This window comes from Prunus mume, linkage group LG1 (assembly GCF_029339155.1).
Source record: "Prunus mume cultivar Tortuosa linkage group LG1, ASM2933915v1, whole genome shotgun sequence".
NCBI lineage: Eukaryota > Viridiplantae > Streptophyta > Magnoliopsida > Rosales > Rosaceae > Prunus > Prunus mume.
Genome location: NC_142698.1, coordinates 4,787,199 through 4,807,645, shown reverse-complemented (window position 1 = coordinate 4,807,645; position 20,447 = coordinate 4,787,199). Strand labels below are relative to the sequence as shown.

General features: G+C 38.9%; 3 protein-coding genes across 4 annotated transcripts; 1 reads left to right on the top strand and 2 right to left on the bottom strand.

Annotated features, from left to right (window-relative positions):
* Positions 1-1,032: 1,032 nt before the first annotated feature.
* On the bottom strand, positions 1,033-4,546 carry LOC103331266 (G-type lectin S-receptor-like serine/threonine-protein kinase LECRK3). The gene has a single exon (XM_008233880.3). The coding sequence runs from the start codon at positions 3,557-3,559 to the stop codon at positions 1,232-1,234; it is 2,328 nt and encodes a 775-aa protein (XP_008232102.2). The 5' UTR covers positions 3,560-4,546; the 3' UTR covers positions 1,033-1,231.
* Positions 4,547-9,950: 5,404 nt separating this feature from the next.
* On the bottom strand, positions 9,951-12,622 carry LOC103343236 (uncharacterized). 2 transcript variants are annotated; one of them, XR_016123338.1, is made up of 4 exons: positions 12,349-12,621; positions 12,178-12,266; positions 10,577-10,817; positions 9,951-10,178 (listed from the first exon to the last, which is right to left on the bottom strand). XR_016123338.1 is itself a non-coding variant. In XM_089044199.1 (4 exons), exons 1-3 carry the CDS (start codon positions 12,515-12,517, stop codon positions 10,686-10,688), a joined length of 390 nt encoding a protein of 129 aa, XP_088900325.1. In that variant the 5' UTR covers positions 12,518-12,622; the 3' UTR covers positions 10,446-10,576; positions 10,682-10,685. The 2 variants fall into 2 exon arrangements, 1 of the variants encoding a protein (XP_088900325.1); XM_089044199.1 differs by lacking the exon at positions 9,951-10,178 and adding an exon at positions 10,446-10,576 and having other exon boundaries at positions 10,682-10,817; positions 12,349-12,622.
* A 4,728-nt stretch (positions 12,623-17,350) lies between these two features.
* On the top strand, positions 17,351-19,920 carry LOC103342987 (G-type lectin S-receptor-like serine/threonine-protein kinase LECRK3). The gene has a single exon (XM_008246660.3). The coding sequence runs from the start codon at positions 17,393-17,395 to the stop codon at positions 19,805-19,807; it is 2,415 nt and encodes an 804-aa protein (XP_008244882.2). The 5' UTR covers positions 17,351-17,392; the 3' UTR covers positions 19,808-19,920.
* Positions 19,921-20,447: the final 527 nt, after the last annotated feature.

Genomic DNA, 20,447 nt, shown 5'->3' with positions numbered 1-20,447 from the left:
TTTTAATGAGCTTTCCCTAAAAACAACCAAATATAAGAGGTATTAAAATATAGAAAATGATGCACTTATCACTTGATCCCTTAGTAAGGGCACGTAGGCAGTCTAAGGTCTCACCCAGGTGCAGCCACAAGATAAACCATATTTTTGGACTTTAATTTGGTTTATGGTTGTGACAGGGCGGAAACCTGTTTTAGATTGATGAATGATTATTGATTGAGTCTGTACAACTACTTATGATTGTACATGCTAAGGTTTGAAAATTTCAAACTGCATTTTAACAAGTTAAAAATTTGGTTAAGTCCATTTTTTAGAGGAGATTCTGCCGAAATTTCAGCAGAAAGTCTCGACCCTTTCCTATTTTGATTTGGAAGAGAGGTAGGATGTTAGCAAGTGGGCCTTGGATGTCGAAAAAACCATAGGATCCATAATGAATTCCAAGGAATTGGGGGCGAGTCCTGTCATCTCCCCCAAAAGAGAATGGGTCGTCGAAGCCAAAAAGTAGGCAATATTTTCATACTTCGAGGTAATGGGGATATGTCAATAAACATATCCTTTGCAAAGAGAACTCAAGCACAAGTCCCAAGAAAACTGGCTCTGATACCAAGTCAAACAAAATAAGGCAAATATTCAATTATGCCTATACGTGTATTCTTCTCTAATGTAGATGTATTTATAAAGAAGTACAAAAATGTGTTAACCCTAAATAACATAGAAAATAGAACTAAATTATAATAGGAAATAAATCTCAATTATAATAAGACTAGACAAATAGGTAAGTAACCAAAATCTTAATATAATAAGTAATCAAAATCATAACTAAATAAGAACTTGCCACCACTTTTTACTTCGAAGAGTTCTTTCCTATATACACGTTCAGGTGCTATTGCACCAATGCTCCTGACAAACCGAACAAAAAACACCAAATAATTCACATGCACATCAAGACAAAAGCATTCAAAAACAGAAAGCTTAGAATAAAGCCAAAAGGTGCACTCGTCAAGGGAATCACAGAAAATTTAAAATAAAGCCAAATTCCCTCATATCCAAAACAACCAACATCTCTTCAAAGTAAAACGGATGAAAGAAATATAGATTACAAGAGGAAGTCAAACTATAATAATATCATACATGATAGAGTTGTGGTACATAGAAAAGGAAAACAACAAGCATATCAGCATCAGATAGGAATTTGGAACCAGAGCCACTTCACTCTTGAGACACAGGCATTCATTTAAATGGCACTGAAAAAAGAACTTGGACTGGGAGGGGTTGGGATGTCCACGGTCCCTTCCAGCATCAGCAGAACTTTCTTCATAGAGGGACGGAGCGATGGCTCATCCTGGATGCACCAAAGTCCCACTTTAATCATCCTTTCAAATTTCCTTCTCTCTATCTCTTCATCACCCGCTAATTTGCCAAGTTCACCCTTCTCAAAACAATGGGAGGCCAATTCATCCAAAATAGCCTCCTCCTCAGGAAGACTCCAATCCACGTTCCTTCGACAACATATGATCTCCAACAGCACAATTCCGAAGCTGTAAACATCTGTTTTAACCGTTATCGGCATTTTCCTATGCCACTCCGGTGCAACATACCCCTTGGTTCCTCTAATTCCGGTAGTTGTTCTAGTTTGGTCTGCCTTAAGCAGCTTTGCCAATCCAAAGTCGGAGATTTTCGGACACATGAACTCATCTAGAAGTATATTTTGAGGCTTTATGTCACAATGGATGATCTGTGTATCACACTCTTCATGGAGATAAAGAAACCCCCGTGCTATGTTACGAGCAATGCCCATTCTTTCTTCCCAAAATGGTTGCCTTTCACGGGTGAAGAGCACATCTGCAAGTGAGCCGTTGCTCATGTACTCGTACACCAAAAGCTTTTTCGCTCCGTCAAGGCAATACCCAAGTAAACGGACTAGATTCTTGTGATGGGTTCTCCCAATAACTCTGATCTCAGTCTGAAATTCTGTTTCCCCTTCGGCTGCAACTTTCTCTAATCTTTTGACAGCAACTGGCTTTTGGGTACCCAAAATCAGCCCTTTATAAACTGTTGACGAGGCTCCTCTACCAAGCTCTTCCTTGAAATTATTAGTCATCTTTTCTAGCTCTTCATAAGCATATCGTCGTGGAGCCACACTCTCATTCAATTCAAGGTCACCATTCACAGCACTCATTCTTTTATATACCCAGACATTGTGGTTCCACAACACAATCACGGAAATCAACAACAAAATGGATCCAAAAGCAGTAAATGAAAGACCAATAATCAGGATGTGAGTTCTACCTTTTTTCTTGCTTCCTGGTTGAACGATTCTAGGATCTGTATCTGGTTTTGTAGGTACACCTACCTTGATGAGAGCTCTGTCTGAAGTTCCAGCGTCTCTTCTACCATATCTCAAAGGAAGCCTCTGCTTTCTGCAGTTTATACCGTCAAAAAGCGCAGCTTCACAGTTACAATCCTCCAGACAGCCTTGTATGCAATCATCTTTGTCGGATAATCTCAAACTCATATACGGAACATCTTCCCATGTTGTGCTTTCCAGCTCTTCCATGGTGTAAGTGAAATTCTCATTCCCGTTTTTGCACGCATCCGCAACAAAATTTCTCTCGCACCCGGATGTCTGATTTCCCTTGTTGACAGATTCGAATCTCGGAAGACATCTACAGTCAGGCTCTAGATCAATTGAGACACAATAGCTATTCAATCCGCATAGGCCTTTAGGAACACACTTATCCTTGGAAGACTCCCACTCAATTGACCAATTTGCATTCTTTTTCAAATCATGTGAATACAAACGAAATATCCCACCTACATCAATTCTCATAAGATAAAGTTTTCCTTCATCAGTAGGAAGACCCCCATCTGTTATATTCCGAATATTTGTACCATTCCTGTTGAGCAAGTAGAGATGGCCATCAGCACCAAAATTAAGTGTCACATTCTCTCCCTCGCCATCAGTGGAAGATGCATAAAAAGCATAAACACCGGTGTCTGGAGTATCTACAGGGTACTGAACAAGGTTTCCATCATTTTGCATTTTGAGACGGAAAATCCCCGTTGAGTGATCAGCTTCTGATTTCGCAGAGAAAAGTTCGTTTCCTGATAAAAGGCGTTGACTGGGCAAAAGGGTGTCAGTTGGATGATCAAAGCTCTGCCATACTATTTCCCGACCAGAGTTGTACAGCACGAAATTACCCGAATTGAGCATGGAAGCATAAGAAGCAGAGCCAGAAGATTTTGCCAAGTAATTTTGGCCTTCTGCTGTTGGCAGGGCAAGGCCGTCACCTGTGAAGAGCAAGGTGGCATTGTTGGAGACTGGTGGATTATCTCGATTCGCAGTCCACACGACTGTCTGTTGGGGAATTCCAGCAAGAAATATCCCAACAGCATAGCCATTGCCCTGCCTGTAAAATCCAAAGGCATATAGACCAGAACGTGACAGCCATGTGGAGTTGGTGGTTGGTGTTAAAGAAGAGCCCTGGCTTATATTCGACTGCATCTGTTGTGCTTCAGCAGCAACAAATGCCAAGGCAAGAAGGCATGCCAAGCAAGCCATCGAAAAATGATCTCAGTGTAACTTGTCTTCCTCTTCCCTTGTTTTTTTTTTCCTTCTGCAGCACTCCAGAAAATTGGTTCCAATGCAGTATGAAGTTGTAATTCTGAATTTCTGTTTAATTTAAGGCGGATGGTGTAAATGAATTCGTACGTGTTTCTTCTCTCTCTGTGGAGTAGTTCACCACCCATATATAATTTACTTTACCATAAGAAGATTCAAAGGAGAGACAGTAAGTCCCAGTCCGGTCATAAGAAGATTCAAAGGAGAGATACAGTAAGTCCCAGTCCGGTCGAAAGTGATGGAATACTTGTCATGCGTTGACGGAGACTTTTGAGTCCATGTAATTAACTAGACACAGACCGAGATTTCGTTGTCAACATGAATTTCAGATATGAAGAATTAATTTTATAATTAAGTCAGCAAATTGACATCACTTACGTGTCCAAAAGATGCACCAAATTTTCCATTAAATTTTTCGTTCAAATTGTTTATTAACTTTATCGCAGATTGTTTAACTTTCTCCTAAATTTGTCGCTAATGGTAGGTTCCAGAATTTGTGAACTTGACTATATAGACTTTTCCAATCAGATGTAAGGAAAACTAGTTAACTCGTTTTCTTCGGGCAATGAATCGGTGCATTTTTCTTCTTTGATTTTAGGATTTTTAACAGTTTTGCACAACTATTTGTATATTGTCAATTTAACTCCTTAACAAATTTTTCGATAAATTAAGGACTCTAATAGTTAAATCGCCAATTGAGGGTTTACCGTCAATTTTTTCAAATTCCATCCAAATTTTCATCAAAATTAAGGGTAAATTCGTCATTTTAAAAAAATTAAAAAATTAAAAAAAAAAAACTTACCTACCTAAAATTAAACATTTAAAATTTTAAAAAAAAATTAGCATTTAAAATTTAAAGAAAAGAAATATTTAACATTTTAAATTTTTTTTTAAACCTCAACCTCCTCCTCCCCTCGCCCATCCTTCCCTTCCGTCTCCCCCTGTTCCTCCCCTTCCCCTCATTCCCCTTCCGTCTACACCATCCTCTCCTTCTGTCTGCCCCACCTTCCCCTTCACCTCCTTCCTCTTCCATCTCCCCACCCTCCACCTTTTATCTCTCTGTCCCCACCCTCCCCTTCCCCTGACCCAGCCGCCCAAATCTCTCCACTCCACTCCCCGAATTTGGTGGCTTCTATCCAATTCATGGAGAACCCAAAAACCGACGAGGTCTTCGCCAAGATTAGGCTAAACCCAGTTGAAAACGAGCCTTATGCTTTGGATGATGGGTCTATAGAGGCTGCTGGCTTTGAAAATCAAGAAAAGCCATTTTTCCTCCATTGTTAACCTTTATGTTTGGATTAGGCAAGCCAAGAAAGGATTAGACCCAGAATCTCCATTGCTTTAGGATTCGAGAGCAACCACAAAGCAGCCACGACCTCTTCCCTTCTTAGGCCTAGTTTGGGATTGCTGTCACTTTTAAAAAAGTTGTTTCGTATTTTAAAAATAATTAGCTGTAAAGTAAAGCAGCTCAATGTTTGGTAAACACTATTTTTAAAGTGTTGTTAGTACAAAAAGCAGTGTTAAAACCGTTTGGTAAATTTTAATATAAAATCGTTGTAACTGTGAATAATGACTAAAATAGACATGATGTTAAAAGTGTTATGCACTAATTATGTGGTGGTATTGGTAGTGATAGTGATGGAGTGGAGTTGGTGGTGGAGATGAAGGCGAAGTTGATGGTTGTGGTGGTGGGGATGGCAGTTGTGGAGGTAGTGGTGGTGGTGGTGGTGGTAGTGGCAACATGGTGGTGGTGGTGGATGTTGAGGTTTTGGAGGAGGTGGTGATGGTAGTGGTGGTGGTGGAGGTGGAGGTGGAGGTGGTGGTGGTGGTGGTGGTGGAATGAGGAGGAGGTGATGTTGGAGGTGGTGGTGGCAGGATGAGGAGGAGGAGGATGTGGTGGTTGTGGTGGTGGTGGTGAATGAGGAGGAGGTGATGTTGGAGGTGGTGGTGGCAGAGGATGAGGAGGAGGAGGATGTGGTGGTTGTGGTGGTGGTGGTGGCGGTGGTTGTGAAGGTAGTAAATGTGGTGGTGCAAGTGGTGAAGTTCGATGTAAAAGTGGAGGTGGTGTCATTTTTTAAAATGAATGATGATATTTTGATGATTAAAAATTCATTAAATGTTCATCTCTGCTTGAAAGCAAAGTCGACTTTAAAGTCACTCAAAACACCGCTTTTAAAATAATCGGGATATTTTAATTTTACCAAACACTTTAAAAACTTTAAAGTTAAGCTAAAAAGCAATCCCAAGCGGGGCCTTAGTGTCTGCTCGACACAACGTAGCCCCAGCCCTCTACGTCGTCGCATAACACCACTTCTAATTTGGATTAATCTTAATTTTCAGCAAACTTACGAATGTGGCCTTAGTCTAACGGAAAAGTGGATGGTGTTCTTAAGAATCTGACAGTAGGCCCTCAATTGGTGATTTTAAAATAATTGGAGTTCTTAATTTATCGAAAAATTTATTAAGGAACTAAATTGACAATATAAAAATGGAAAATGCTAAGAAGACCAATTTTAAATATCAACTTGTATATCATCTCTCTAATAGAGTGTGAGATCCATTGTATTGATGAGCTCCATCTCTATTAAAAAGATGGTACACAAGTTAGTATCTAAAATTGGTCTCCCTAGCATCACTCTATAAAAATAATTAGGAGGCAAAACTGCAGAAAACCCTTGATTTTATGAAGATGATGCAGACGGACGAGGCACCTTGGACTTGTTCTCTAATACCCTACCACATAATTTTCACGGAAGAAGATCAGCAAAGGCATCATCACAAAAGAAACTTTACAATCTCATTCAACATGGCTATTGACTAGTTTAGCCTTTAGAAGTCCTTGCTTCGTACCGATGGCTTCTAGTTCCAAAACCATCGCATACGTTATACTAATGGAACCTGCTACTCAAACATTCCTTGGAGTCGTTACGAATAACAAATCAATAGCAGCATGACCAGATTATAGACATGCCTCAACATTTAGTTTAAAACAATCTAGACTATGTGGTTTCCATACAATTCTTGTACAAGAAGAATGTTATCGTTTTTTAGCACCAGTTCAACTTTTTTTTTTTTTTCCAAACTGAAAGGGAGCTAAGGAGGACCAATAAGAACAAATCCAATGTACTAAATTTATATTAACTAAGGTGGGGAACGTAAGAATGTGCCTTACCTGTTGAGAAAAAGTACAATCATGAAAAGTTAGTGTTTGGGCCTAATTTTCACACACCAGCCCATCTGGCTATTGGCTCATATTGACGATAGGGGTTTGGGTTTTGTTTTAACAAATTACCAGTTAGCCCATGATATTTTAAAGAAAGTCAGACCATTTTGAAAAACAAAGATTGGAATTTAAACCAATTGCAAAATAAATTTCCACAGGTTAAAAGTTAATTACCATTAGTGGTAATTTAATCTGGAAAAAGCCAGTCTTAATTGTCTTAATTGTTACCTAGCTTCCAAATCTTTTCCAAAAGGGCTCAAAGTCTGATCATCACCGTTAATCACAATTCAGAAATCAAATCAGCAGATAATTGGGAGAATTTTTCTCTCCACAGTGCCCACGTGACCCCAATGACAAGACATCCACATAAAGGGGACGGAAGACATCTAGGGGAGTTGGTAGAAAGACAATATCAAAAACCACTCCCCATAACCATTTAATGCCAGAAAAGAGGGCCAAGTTTTCTTCCCATACTCGTGAGGATTTCTGGTCAGAACAAAGCTAAGTTTACAAGAGATAAACAAGAAATAAGAGAGTTGGTTGTTAGAAAGTCAAAACTTGTTTCCCTCTTTTCGGCCGAGTAGGTCGATGGAAGGAACTTTTTATCCTTTTTCTTTTTTTAGTGCAGGTCGTGCCACCACCAATCCATGAATCTGGCTTGAATGGAATGTGAGTGTATGTTGTGCCCGAGATCTAACTTTAATCAAACGATTGTTTGGCCGAGCGGAACCTCCTCACGACCTAGGTTCTTTCATTACCTCAGGGTCAAGGCTTAATGTAAATATTGTGGAGTGGGTGGAGATGAATGGCCAGTTTGGCATTACTATGCTTGTGAAAATAATTGCTATCGGATTTGCGGTGAGAGAAAGCAGTTTGGCATTTGGTAAAATTTTTATTAAAAGTATTGTTGGTATTGATTTTACACATAATCAGAAAATGATTGTCACATATTCATTAACCCAGCATCTCTCAAAACTGATTCATGCATAATTAGAAAATGAAAGCACCTCATTAGCTGCTTTCTTTTATAGCTTTCTCTCACAGCAATTTTTAACAATAAGTGATTTTCTCACAGTTTACTAAAGGGGTTGGGCTTTCCAAATTTTTTTAAAAATCACTTATCATCCCAAATAAGCAATGTCAAACGGACACGAAGATTGAAAGTGAAACGTAATGAAACAAAGAACAAGTGCGTAAAGTAAATGTGCTTAAACTTAAATATAATTTAAAGATAAATGCATAAAGTAAAGTGCATAAAATAAATAACGTAAATACGAGAATTAAAGTGCGATAAAATATATCAAAGTGATAAATAAACAAAAACGAAATAAGAACAATAAGAAAGGTAAACCAAATTAAACTTGAATTTAAACTTAATGAAAATTCAATAACAATGAAAAAAAAAAGCGATTGAAATAAACTTGAACTTAAATGACAATGTAATGTAAATTGCAAGAATTTAAACTTGCATTAAGGAAAGGAAGAACTTGCTACACTAGGTGCTCGAAAAGTAAAATTCTAAGTCTAAGAAAAGAAAAGTGCGAGACGAAAAATAGGTTTGCGTGTTTGGCAATATGTGTCTTTTGCCTTCGTTTGGTGAAGTTTATATAGGGCGCCCGTGACCCGCCCCCTAAATTCTTGGGACTACATTGGTGGAGATATTCTGATTGCTTAATTCTCTCTTGTGTTTGGAATATTCTGAACTATCATTAATCTCATTGATTTCTTTCCTTGTAAGGCCACCTCCACGCGCATACACTCTTCCGGAAATCCTGGCACAAATCCATGACTTTCTCTAGCCAAGCCGCGATACTTCTTGATCCGGCCACTAGACTTCTCAAACCCGTCGCCAAACTTCTCAAGCTTTGCCAAACTTCTCAAGCCCGCCATCAAACTTCTCTAGCCCGACCGCTACTCAAGCTCGATCGCCAAACTCCTTAAGCCCGCCACCAAACTTCTCTGCCGCTTCTCAAGCCCAATCGCCAAACTTCTCTAGCCCGGCCTTTACTCAAGCCCGACACCAAACTTCTCAAGCTCGGCCACCAAATTTCTCAAGCACAGTTCGCTCAAGCTCCTGCCATTCTTCACGCTTGGAGTCAATACCCGACCATCTTCTCGAACTGACCGCCATTCTTCACACTCGGAGCTTGTGTTTTCGTAAAGTGCCCGAGTTTGGTGAATTTTCACCACCCCCAAACAAAACTAATCATCATGAAGACTGACTCTTGATGGGAGCTTTTCTTGTCAAAAAAGCCACCACCCTTTTTTGCGTTGGAGCAGAGGATCATCTCAACAATGTGTCCTCTAGATTTTAAGGAATAATCACTCATGCAGATCTCCTATAAATATAGGCGAATGTGAACATGATAGAGGACAACAAAAAATCCAATCAAAACTAAACTCTCAATCATACTGACAAAATCACGCAAGATCATATGATCTCAAAAGCTTTCAGACTCTGAAGCAATCAAGCAATTTGGTTGGAAAAGCCATCCAGCTCCTAAACAAAACAGCATAATCGGACTTGACTTTCGGCTCAAAGAAATAGTTCACAAAGAAGACGAGATTTCTCTCGTTACAAATTTGATTCAACGTAGGCGAATCAAGTAGAATTCAAGTTTTCATAATATGAAAACCTCAACAAATTTACAGAGATGCCTTGATGTTTTAGAATCACCAAAATAGCTCTCAAGTGATCCACGATTAGCGAGAATAGGTACTAAAGTACAGCTCGGCCGCAATCGCCAATCCAGCCACTTCCATTCCACCAGATCAAGAGATCCTAGATCTGCCCATTCGAAAAGCCTCCCTGTGGCCAAACTAGATTGAAGCTTTGCCAATCTCAACATTGGTATCGATTTCTCGCTGAACCCCATCAATTGAAGGTGCTAACGTGCAATTCCAACACAGATACATCCAGTCCAGCCTTCGTCGCAGCAACAATCCAAATAGAAATCGAAGTACAATGTTCTGATGTCCTTTTGGACTTGGAAAATTTTCTTTTGTTTGATTGTGTAATAGACAATTTCATTTTGAGCTAGTTTATTTTATTTTTCAAACACTTATTCTGGCTAGACTTACTAGTTTTATTGTGGGAAATTATAAAGTCCTCATCCGTCTGAGGCAAGAAAAAAACTTACTTGAGAGATATTCTTCACCCAAATTCACAATCACTTGATCAAAGTTGGTAGCTTGAGGCGCAAATTATTACGTTTCATGGTTTGTCAAGGTTTTAACCATTAACAGTGGCACACTCACATACAAAAAGAAAGTTGACTTGTTGACCACCAATAGTTTTTTAAGTCAATGGGGAACTTTACCCTACCACCATAGGAACTGCATCAAAACGGGTAAACAGTTAGGAGAGACTTTCTGGATCTGTATTATAGAGGGAAGACCCGGAATAGACTGATAATGAGAAAACATGCCCGATTGTTAAGTTTTTTTTTTGAAGGAATGACGATGCAAAACCTAGATTTTATCATTTTTGGAGGAAACTTAAGTTTACAAATATTATAGAAATAAGAGGCTAAGGGCACTGCATTCATGCTTGTTTACGAGACGAAGGAAAAGATAGAACATCTGTTACAAGGGCAAGAAATATAAGCATGAACACAATTCATTATTCATATAATGTAATGTACTCATTGTGGTATAAGTGTAATAAAAGATGCATTTATAAACAAGTAGTCATTTGTGTGTAGACAGCGCAAACAATGCCAGTTTTGAAGTACCTGGAACATCAACAAGACAATTTCCAACAAACACAAGCAACTCGGTTAGCTGCTACAGTACAATCAAGCTTCACGTCTCATTCAAGGATCAAATTCATCTCTCACTCTATTAGGTGGACTTCGAAGCTTTGTCCAGTATGTCAAAAACACTTTGTAGAGTCATCCCCTCCACAATAACAACCTTGTCTCTTGATTTGGAGCCAGAACCAATAGAAACCTGCCTTCTTTTTACCCCTAAAACCTGTAATTTGGGAAGAATGAGAATTTGAAGTTTCCAAGCATAAAGATTAATGGTTGAGTAGACCAAATAAACTGAGGGGTTGAGACCCCAAAACAAAATTGATAAATTTGGTGCATGCAACTCAAAACCATTTGGCAATGGGTGTAGAGGCCTTAGGATTTCTATAGTAAGATGCACGGCTTAGAATGCCCAATATGAAACTTTATATTCTTGCTGAAAAATTATTAGAAAACTATGCTACATTTCACTCATAATAATACAAATTAGACCCTCAAAAGTATAGGCCTCATTCTGTACCCATCATTTAAATTGAAATTAATCTTCCCTTCGAACTTTCTCAAGAATCTGTTCTGTCACAAATCCTTTGCCAACCCTGCCATAAAGCTACTGTGCCACCTTATCTTGCCAACTTATAAACAAATGATGGGTAGAGAAGTATATTTTCATGTATATGAGTGTGCACGACTTTAGAGTGTATTTGAATGTAGAAGTTCAACATACTTATAGTCATAGACGAGTAACTGAAAAATGATAACAAAAATATATCTCTAGAAACAATACCGGCTGAAGTATACAATCTACCCAAAATGCAAATCAGTGTTTGACCAAATAATCTATCAAATCTATTCTTTCTTACTAGCTAATTGTGATGTAGATAGGATGGACGGGTGGTATGAAGTGGTCCAGGAATAGACATTTTATGCTTGGGGGAGAAAGAAGAAATCCACCCTTCACACTCTGCACTGTGGCTATTCTTGGCCACATCACACATCATCTTGAAATGAATAAATTAGACATAAGGAAACCTTAGAAGAGCTCACATCCACCCCTTGTGCCTTTCCACAAGCTCATCCCATGAGTAAGTTTGTTTCACCATTTCAGATCACCACTTCACCACACTTTTCTCTAGTTTGGCTCAATATTTCTCTCCTTTGCAAGACCAAATCACTTCACAATCAAAGGTTGGTTAAAGCAACGACAATCTCAACCAAAAAGATACAAACAAAACATCACTTCCCCAACAAAGCTCGGTTAGAGCAACAGCATTAGACCAACAAATTACAAATTAAAGCATCACTTCCCCAATTGAAGTTAACATAAGCAATCACAATGAATGTTAGGATCTTTCAAGAACCACACAATCTTCTTAAGACACAGCACACTAATCACCCGAAACAAGTAAATGCAACTCCAAGTCTCCAACCCACTAACAAAATAGGATGATGCACCAATGAACCTAAGAATTCTCAAATCAAACTTTAATTTGGCATTCCATATAAAAAAGCTCAAAAAAAAAAGAAAAAAAAAACAAAGACAAAAAAGGTTGAAAAGGGATAACCCAAAAAGAAACAAGACCAACCGAGCTGATGTAGTCAAGTAGCGCTGCATTAGCTTCCCCGTCCTTTGCAGGCGCGTCTATTTGCACCCCCAACGCCTCATCACTGAAATCTTCATTTCAAAAAAATAGAAAATTATATTCTAGAAATACACAGACCTATATATATAAAAATAGAGAGAGAAAGAGAAGGACCAGTGATGGAGGCGATTTTGGAACCAGGTTTGGCGTGGATGGTGATGGCGACTGAGGAGGGAGGTATGTACCGAATAGAGGTTGGGAAATTGTTGTTGGGGTTTACAGGCTGAGTTGACTCGGCCGGGTTGGCCTTGGCCTTGGCCTTCCCCTTCTTGGCTGGTGCCATTTTTTGTTTTTTTTGTTTTTCTTCTCTCTCTTCCCGCTTCAGAAGCAAGACTTCATCGGCAGGGTTGGCCTCGGCGGCCTTGGTCTCAGGGTTCTTGGTTGGAGAGTTAAAGGCCCACTAAAAACTTTGGACATTTAAGGCCCATTAATAACTTTGGAGACATATGAGGAATTTTTTGGTGTCGATTTATGAACAAATGGAGGAGTATTTTTAGAATTTGTGATGGTTTTTGGGTAGCATTTGATCTCGATTGATTAATATTACAAATTTGACCTTCGGATATAAATATGAGGAAATGATCAAAAAGTCCTTAAAATATAAGATGCTTCTAAACCCGTCCTGCATGCTTCCAAATAAAAAGACTTGCAAATCTTGCTCTTTTCACTCAACTGAAGATAAGGCATTTTTGTAGTGTGTATATGAATTTGCTTATTTGTTTGTGTGCATGTGATGTGTAAGTGGTGTGCATGTGATGTGATGCGCATATAATATGTAAGTAGAACTGCTGGAAGCGAAACAATATTGTATATAAGGGAGAAGTCCCCAAAGTGAGAGCATTAGGATACAAAAATAATATTCAGTGGTAGCGCAACATGGAAGAGAAATTGGCAAGACGTGGAAGAGATATCGACATTGGAGTCAATACAACATAAGTGAAACCTAAATTTTCAAACTGTGGGACTGAACTTGGGATCTCATTTCTTTTTATTATTATTATTATTATTATTTTGGGTCAAATAACTTGGGGTGTACTTGGGCAGTGGAGTTATGAGTTTTGTGGTTCAAGAAAAGTTGCAAAATTAACCACTCTCTTGTATTTTGTGTGTATCGCTCACGAACCTAGCCATTTCCCTTGCACACTCCCTTCGCCCACATATTGTACGTACCTAAGCATATGCCAAATATCCACGCATATTACCCTGTGTACCAAACCCTAGTGTCCATGCTTCATAGGTGGTAACAATAATTTTTTGAAAGAATAGTAGAGTGTGACTCAAAGCTTCTCATTGATTATTTTATTCTTAAATGTGATATTCTTTAGTGAATGCCAATTACATGGAGACACATTGTGACACGCAAATGTTTCTCCTTTATTTTAGTCTCTTCTAGCCTTTCTTGATTGATTGATAAGTCTTCCCCTCGTCTTCGTAACACCCACCGACCCCATGCTCCAGAGTAATTCTTCTGCTTTTCATTTTATGACCATATGCATATTCTTTACCGGCAAGTCTTCCTATAGAATTTTATACGCCATTTAGACTTCAAATTACATAACTTTTTACCATGGACTATAAAGTCTTCCTTTTCTATTCCCTCAAAGACTCCCATGCGTTGGTTTTTTTTTTTTTTTTTTTGAACGAAAGGAATGAAATTTCATTTCCAAAACAAAGATACAAAATACAAGGGAGCCCAATAACAAAAAAATAGAAAAAAGAAAAACATGGGCTCAAACATAACAAAACAAAGCCCAATCTAAAATACCAAAATAGGACCCCCAGAACAACAAAAACTCACAAAATACACAAACCCTAAACAAAGCAAGTTGTCGCCACCACCAGAAAAGCTGCTGCTGCCACAAGAAGAGCAGGGTCCATGGGAACCAAGAGAGGAGATATGAAGAGTGTGGATTTTGGGGAGCAAGCGAGCAAGCCACCAAGCATCGTACTCAAGCGATCTATCAAGTAGTGGTAAAAAATGAACATAGATAAACAGAGCCTACAAGCGCAGATCCAAGTCTTAGATCTGACTCCTGAGAAAGGGTTGTTGGAGTAAAACAGCTATAGCAATCCAGTGGCAAACCAAGTAAATTTTTGGGATAGAGGTCATTTGGGTTTGAGATTTGATGGGAGGAGAGACACGGATAGATGGAGTTGTGGAGAGGTGAGAGGAAAGGGAGATGAGGGAGAAGTGATGGGGCAAAGGGAGAGGAATTTCAGATCTCATGCATGCCTTTCTTGGTTGGACCATTAGATTTCTAACAAGTCTTTCTGTTAGAACATGAAGCGGTACATGATATGAACTCATAGAAATCATTACGTTCATGCATTGTAGAAAATTGAGAAACCAAGTGTACGTGAAAAAGTGAGAAATGTGAAAATTTCCGCAAAGAGAAAACTAGTCATCTGCCAACTACTAATCAATCAACACCAATCTCCTGCCCATTATTAATTGGCCCAACACGAGCATGGCTTGACTCCTTAAAATTAAGGAACAACTGGGTTTTGACATTTGTCAAATTTCCTTTAACCACCAAAACTTCTAGCCCAGAGTCTAATATCAATTGTTAAGAACTCATGGGTAGAACTTGCCCTAGAAAACCAACTTATAAGGGAAGGATTCTCATGAGCTTTTAAACTACTCTAGGATATGCTATTTTTGTAATGTGGGATCTTGAGTTCTAACAGAAAATTTCTATGCAATTCAAATTCAATGGCACCCAACAATTATCCAGCATAGAACCAAAATGCTTGACAAACTAGATCGAGATCATTTTGGAAACCTTGGCTTTGTAATTAGGTATCCTCCATTCTGGTTAGAGATGATGACCAAAGCTAACCAATGGCGGAGGCACGTAGGGACCAGAGGGGTCCCATGCCCTTTCTCAACTCTTTCTCTCTCCCCCACAATTTCTTTTTTCTTCTTCCCCACCATTTCACTCTCCTTTTCTTTCTCTCTTTTTCTCTCTTTGTAAATGATTTAATGTTCTGTTTATGAATTGAATATTGAAAGAGGATACAAGGGTTTTATATATACAACAATTAGAACTTGATGTGTAAAATCTATAATTTAAATGCTTATTTCTTGATTTTTACTTTAGGGGATATTGGTTCATAAAAATTATACACAAGAAGCTCTACGAGAACTTTGCAGTGTTTATGCTCTCATTCCCTTCCCTTCAGTTTTATATTTTGCAACAGACCCCCTCTAACATAGGGTGGCAACGGGCCGGATAGGGGTTGAGTATGACAATACCATCCCCGCCCCCGCTTCCCATCACCGGCTCCATCCCCAGTTAAGAGTTTTTGGTGGTTAGGAAAAAAAAAGGTAATTAGGAAACCCAATTCTCCAAAGAGGTAATTAGGAAAAAAAAAAAGTAAACAAACACAGGAAAAAAAAGAGAGAAGAGAAGTGAACATTGCAACTCATTCAATATATAAACATCTAAATCCAATGACAACAGAGGGTGAGTATATATTTCTTTTTTGTACTGTTAATTAGTTGAATTGATGAACTCACAAACATCAACCAATTAACTTCTATATGGCCAAAATTAATAATTCTTTTCTAAGCTGAAACATGAGGGTTTGTTGCTCTATCAGATTCAACAAAAAAGCAAAAGAAAAAGACGATGAAGTTTGTGAGTGATAGACAGAGAGAGAAGAAGTAGGAGATAAGAAGAGGTGAGGAGAGGAAGGGATTTCTTGTTTATTTATAAATTTTGAATAATATATTATATATGTATTAATTTAAAATTAATCTTATAAATATCGAGCCAGGTTCGGAGACGGGATGGTAGGAATGCTAATACCATCCCCGCCCCACACCCAATGGGGATTTTTATGATTCGGGGATCCTCGTACTTGATCCCCATTTTTCCCCAAAATTTCCCCCCGTTAGGACTCAGCCCGACGGGAATTTTTGTCATCCCTACTCTAACATCAATTCTTAGCTCTACCACTGAAAGCTAACTAAGGTGATACCTCCAGGTATTACTAAGAGGATCAACAAAAATAATACTCATGCAATCTGACTTTCATATGTGGTTTTTTTTTTCCCAATTAAAATAATATAATAAGGAGGATTTCTAGTACAATCAATCAACATATCCCTTTAGGGATCGTTTGGTATGGTGGACTGTCATGGACTAGACTAAATTATGGGACTGTCTTGGATTGACTTGGTTTGTCCTAAGCTAGATAACACTTGTACTCCTTTTTTTTTTTTATTATGTTTGATTGGACTAGGACTAAATTATTTTTAAATATATATTTTTCTTAAAAGTAAGTTTTTTTTTAATATATTGTTTTTGGGGCATGTGGATTTTTTTAAATTTTCTTATAAAACTTTTCTTCTCTATGCATCTCTTTCTTTTTCTTCCTCCTACGCACAACCCTGCTACTATGGGCTCTTCTTTCCTCTACTTCTCTTATTTTTGGTTCTTTTTTATCAATGCATGTGAAGCCCAAATTGCTTCCACTTGGTTCATTGCCCATTTACCAAGCGTGGGACATACCACACTTATATGGACCAATCTCTTTCTCTGTTCTACCAATATGGGGCAAAGGTGTCTTGGATTTCATTCAAACTTCCAACAATAATTACTACCAAAACAATTCTCTAAAATGAGGAAATTACCGAAACCAAATGGGTAATGAGTGGAGAGGTCCATGATCTTTTAAGCAATTGATGCAATTTGATCTTCAATTTAGCATACTCTCTACATCGCCTTACATTATTGACTGTATCAAATCATTTATTGGGATAACGCTAGTTTGCTATTCCTGACCAATGACGTTTTGACACACGTGACCGTACTTCCACATGACATTGTATTATTCATAGAGTATAGCAAAATAGTAATTCCACTTGACATTGTATTATTCATAGAGTATGGCAAAATAGTAATACTAAGTTTCACTGCTTCAAGTAGGGACTTCTACATGTATGCATTTGGAGGAAATTTCCACGGTAGGACCCAGTTGCTCTCACTAATTGCCGTAAATGACAAGACAACACGTAAGTCAAGTCAAACTGATCAGCAGGGACGAAAATAGATTACTCAAATATTTATTTTTCTATTCTTGTTTTGTTTAATTGGCCTGACTTGTTTAATCTTTGAGAGGTTCTCTCTCTCTCTCTCTCTCTCTCATATACATGGCTTATGTACCGGCAGCTCTGTTCTTACTCTCTGCTTTAATTATCTTGATCAATGATAATATTATTGTAAAGGCTGCAAGAAATGAGTCACATGTCATCAAATTGGGTTCCTCTCTATCCCCGGATTCTAACCTGAGTTCATGGCTCTCACCTTCTGGCCGGTTTGCCTTTGGTTTCTATCGACAAGGCAACGGCTTCACTGTTGGGATATGGCTTGTTAATGAACTTAATCAGACTGAGCAAAGCATAGTCGTCTGGACTGCACGGCGAGATGATCCGCTTGTCTCCTCCAACTCTACACTACGGCTAACGGGAGACGGTCTGCTTCTTCAAACTGAGCAAGGTGAACAAGTACCCATTGCCAGTAATGTTTCAACAACAGCAAGTTCAGCTGCTATGCTTGATTATGGAAACTTTGTAGTCTATGATAATCGTTCTAAGGTTATCTGGCAGAGCTTTAATTCCCCAACTGATACCATACTGGGGGGTCAAAATCTGACTGCTGGCACATATTTGGTATCTAGTGTGTCTGCATCCAACCACTTTAGCGGACGATTTTCGCTGCAGATGCAGTATGATGGAAACCTTGTTTCTTACCCGGTAAATATCTCCACCATTCCCGAAAATGCTTATTGGTCTTCCAACACTGTTGGTTCCGCGCAACTGCTTAGTCTGAACGCATCAGGTTTTCTCGTTTTGATTCCTGAAACTGCACATCCCTTGGCAACTGGCTCATACCATGCCCATGATGACGGAACTATTGTCCACCGTGCAACGCTGGATGCCGATGGGATTTTCAGATTGTACTTGCACAATTACTCTGTGATGAGCCCCAGCTCAAGGGTGTCGATTGTTTGGTCCAATTTGCATAACCAGTGTGATGTCAAAGGTTTCTGTGGCTTAAACCGTTATTGTGCAGTCCTGGAAATAAAGACGAACAAAACTGAGTGTCAATGTTATCCCGGTTTTGTAATCAACCCCGTTGATATGTTTCCAGGCTGCTATCAGAATGCTAGTGACGATGGCTGCACTGGCAATGAAGACCCACGGCTAGGGTACAAGATAGCTTCTGTCGACAATATATCATGGCCCATTGACCATCCTTATTCAGTGGTGCCATTGAAGAACCCGCAAGTTTGTAGCGACTCTTGCCTGGAAGACTGTAGTTGTAAGGCAGCGCTATATACTAAAGGCAATTGCAACAAATACAAGCTACCGCTTAGATATGGTATAAGAAGCCCAGATACAACAGGATTCATCAAGGTAGATGCAACACACAATCACAATCCAATGGCTACCGGAAATTCGACATCGGTGAAATACGAAACCAAGAATAGTCATGGCTTGATTGTAATTCTTGCTGTGAGTCTGGGTTCCATTGCATGCGTATGTTTTTCCTTTGCAGTCTCCAGTTTCATCATATACATGCACCGACTTCAGAGGTACAAGAAGCTGTTGGATCATACCAAAGTGGGATTGGCTGAAGAATTGTTCAGTTTACAATCGTTTTCTTACACGGAGCTTGAAAACGCAACTCATGGCTTCAAGGAAGAGTTAGGAAGGGGCACTTTTGGAGCTGTTTACAAAGGAACTCTGTCAACTAGCAACAAAATTGTTGCTGTTAAAAGGCTCGAGAAAGTTGTGGAAGAAGGAGTGAGAGAATTCAAAGCTGAAATCACTACTATTGGACGAACTCATCACAGAAACTTGGTTCAGTTGCTTGGTTTCTGTATCGAAGGCTCCCAAAAGCTTCTTGTATATGAATACATGAGCAGTGGCTCGCTTGCACATCTTCTTTTTAATAAGGACGCGACCGTGCGCCCTTCCTGGAGAGAAAGGGTAGGAATTGTGTTGGATGTGGCTAAAGGGGTGCTCTATTTACACGAAGAGTGCGGTGTGCATATTATACACTGCAATTTGAAACCCCAAAACATACTTCTGGATCACTCTTGGACTGCCAAGATCTCCGATTTCGGTTTGGCGAGGCTGTTGGTGCCAAATGATCAAACAAAAATAGCTGCCGGAGTCGAACAGAGAAGCGGTTACTTGGCACCTGAATGGCAGAAGAACGCCCTGATATCAGTAAAATCAGACATCTATAGTTTTGGTATTGTGCTTTTGGAGACTGTATGCTGCAGAAAAAACATAGAGTTAAAAGTTTCAGTTCCAGATGAGATGATTCTTTCTAGTTGGGCATATAAATGCTTTAAGGCCGGAAAATTATACAAGCTTGTAGAAGATGACGAACAAAATGTGGATTTGAAGACACTAGAAAGAATGGTAAAAGTGGGGCTGTGGTGTGTTCAGGACGACCCAGCTCTGCGTCCCCTCATGAAGAACGTAATCTTGATGTTGGAAGGGACAACGGATATACCAGTCCCTCCATCTCCAGAGCTTCGCCAATCCTGTTGACTGTTGATTTATCTTTGTTTTAAGCATTGAAGTAATGTATATGCATATATGTCAAGGGAATCAAATAATCTTGATTTGATATATGGACATAGCTAGACTCATTCATATTTTAATTTGGTGTAGCTTGGAAAATCTCTAGATTTCTTTCTTTCTTTTTAATTTTCTCCTGTTTGTATCATGTCAAATAAAACGTTTCTAGACTTTAATTTATTATAATGTTAATGTTAAGTAGATCCAAACTTAAGAGCATTCACAATGGTGGTTTTCAAATTGGGTCTCTCTCCACCACTTTATAGAGGGAAATCTTTGGGGATCTAAAAGTATCTTCGTTCTCTTAATGGCTATATAGTAAGGTTGCTAAATTTTTTCGGGCTCTAATTTTCTATTATGTGCCCTTTAATTCTAATTACTAACTCAAATTTTTTTAAGTCTAGGATTTTAATTAGGTAGAGAATCCAGAGGTACGCCTCATTTTCTCATTCTTATGCCAAAGTCTCTTTAGACTTATTCATTAGGGACAAGGAGAAGGTAGGATGGGGCCACCAGGGGCAGCTGCCCTGCCCCCACTAATTTTTTTGCCATAAAGAAAAGTCATATTTTTAAAAAGAAAAAGCCTTCTACCTTTTTTGAAAAATTAGCA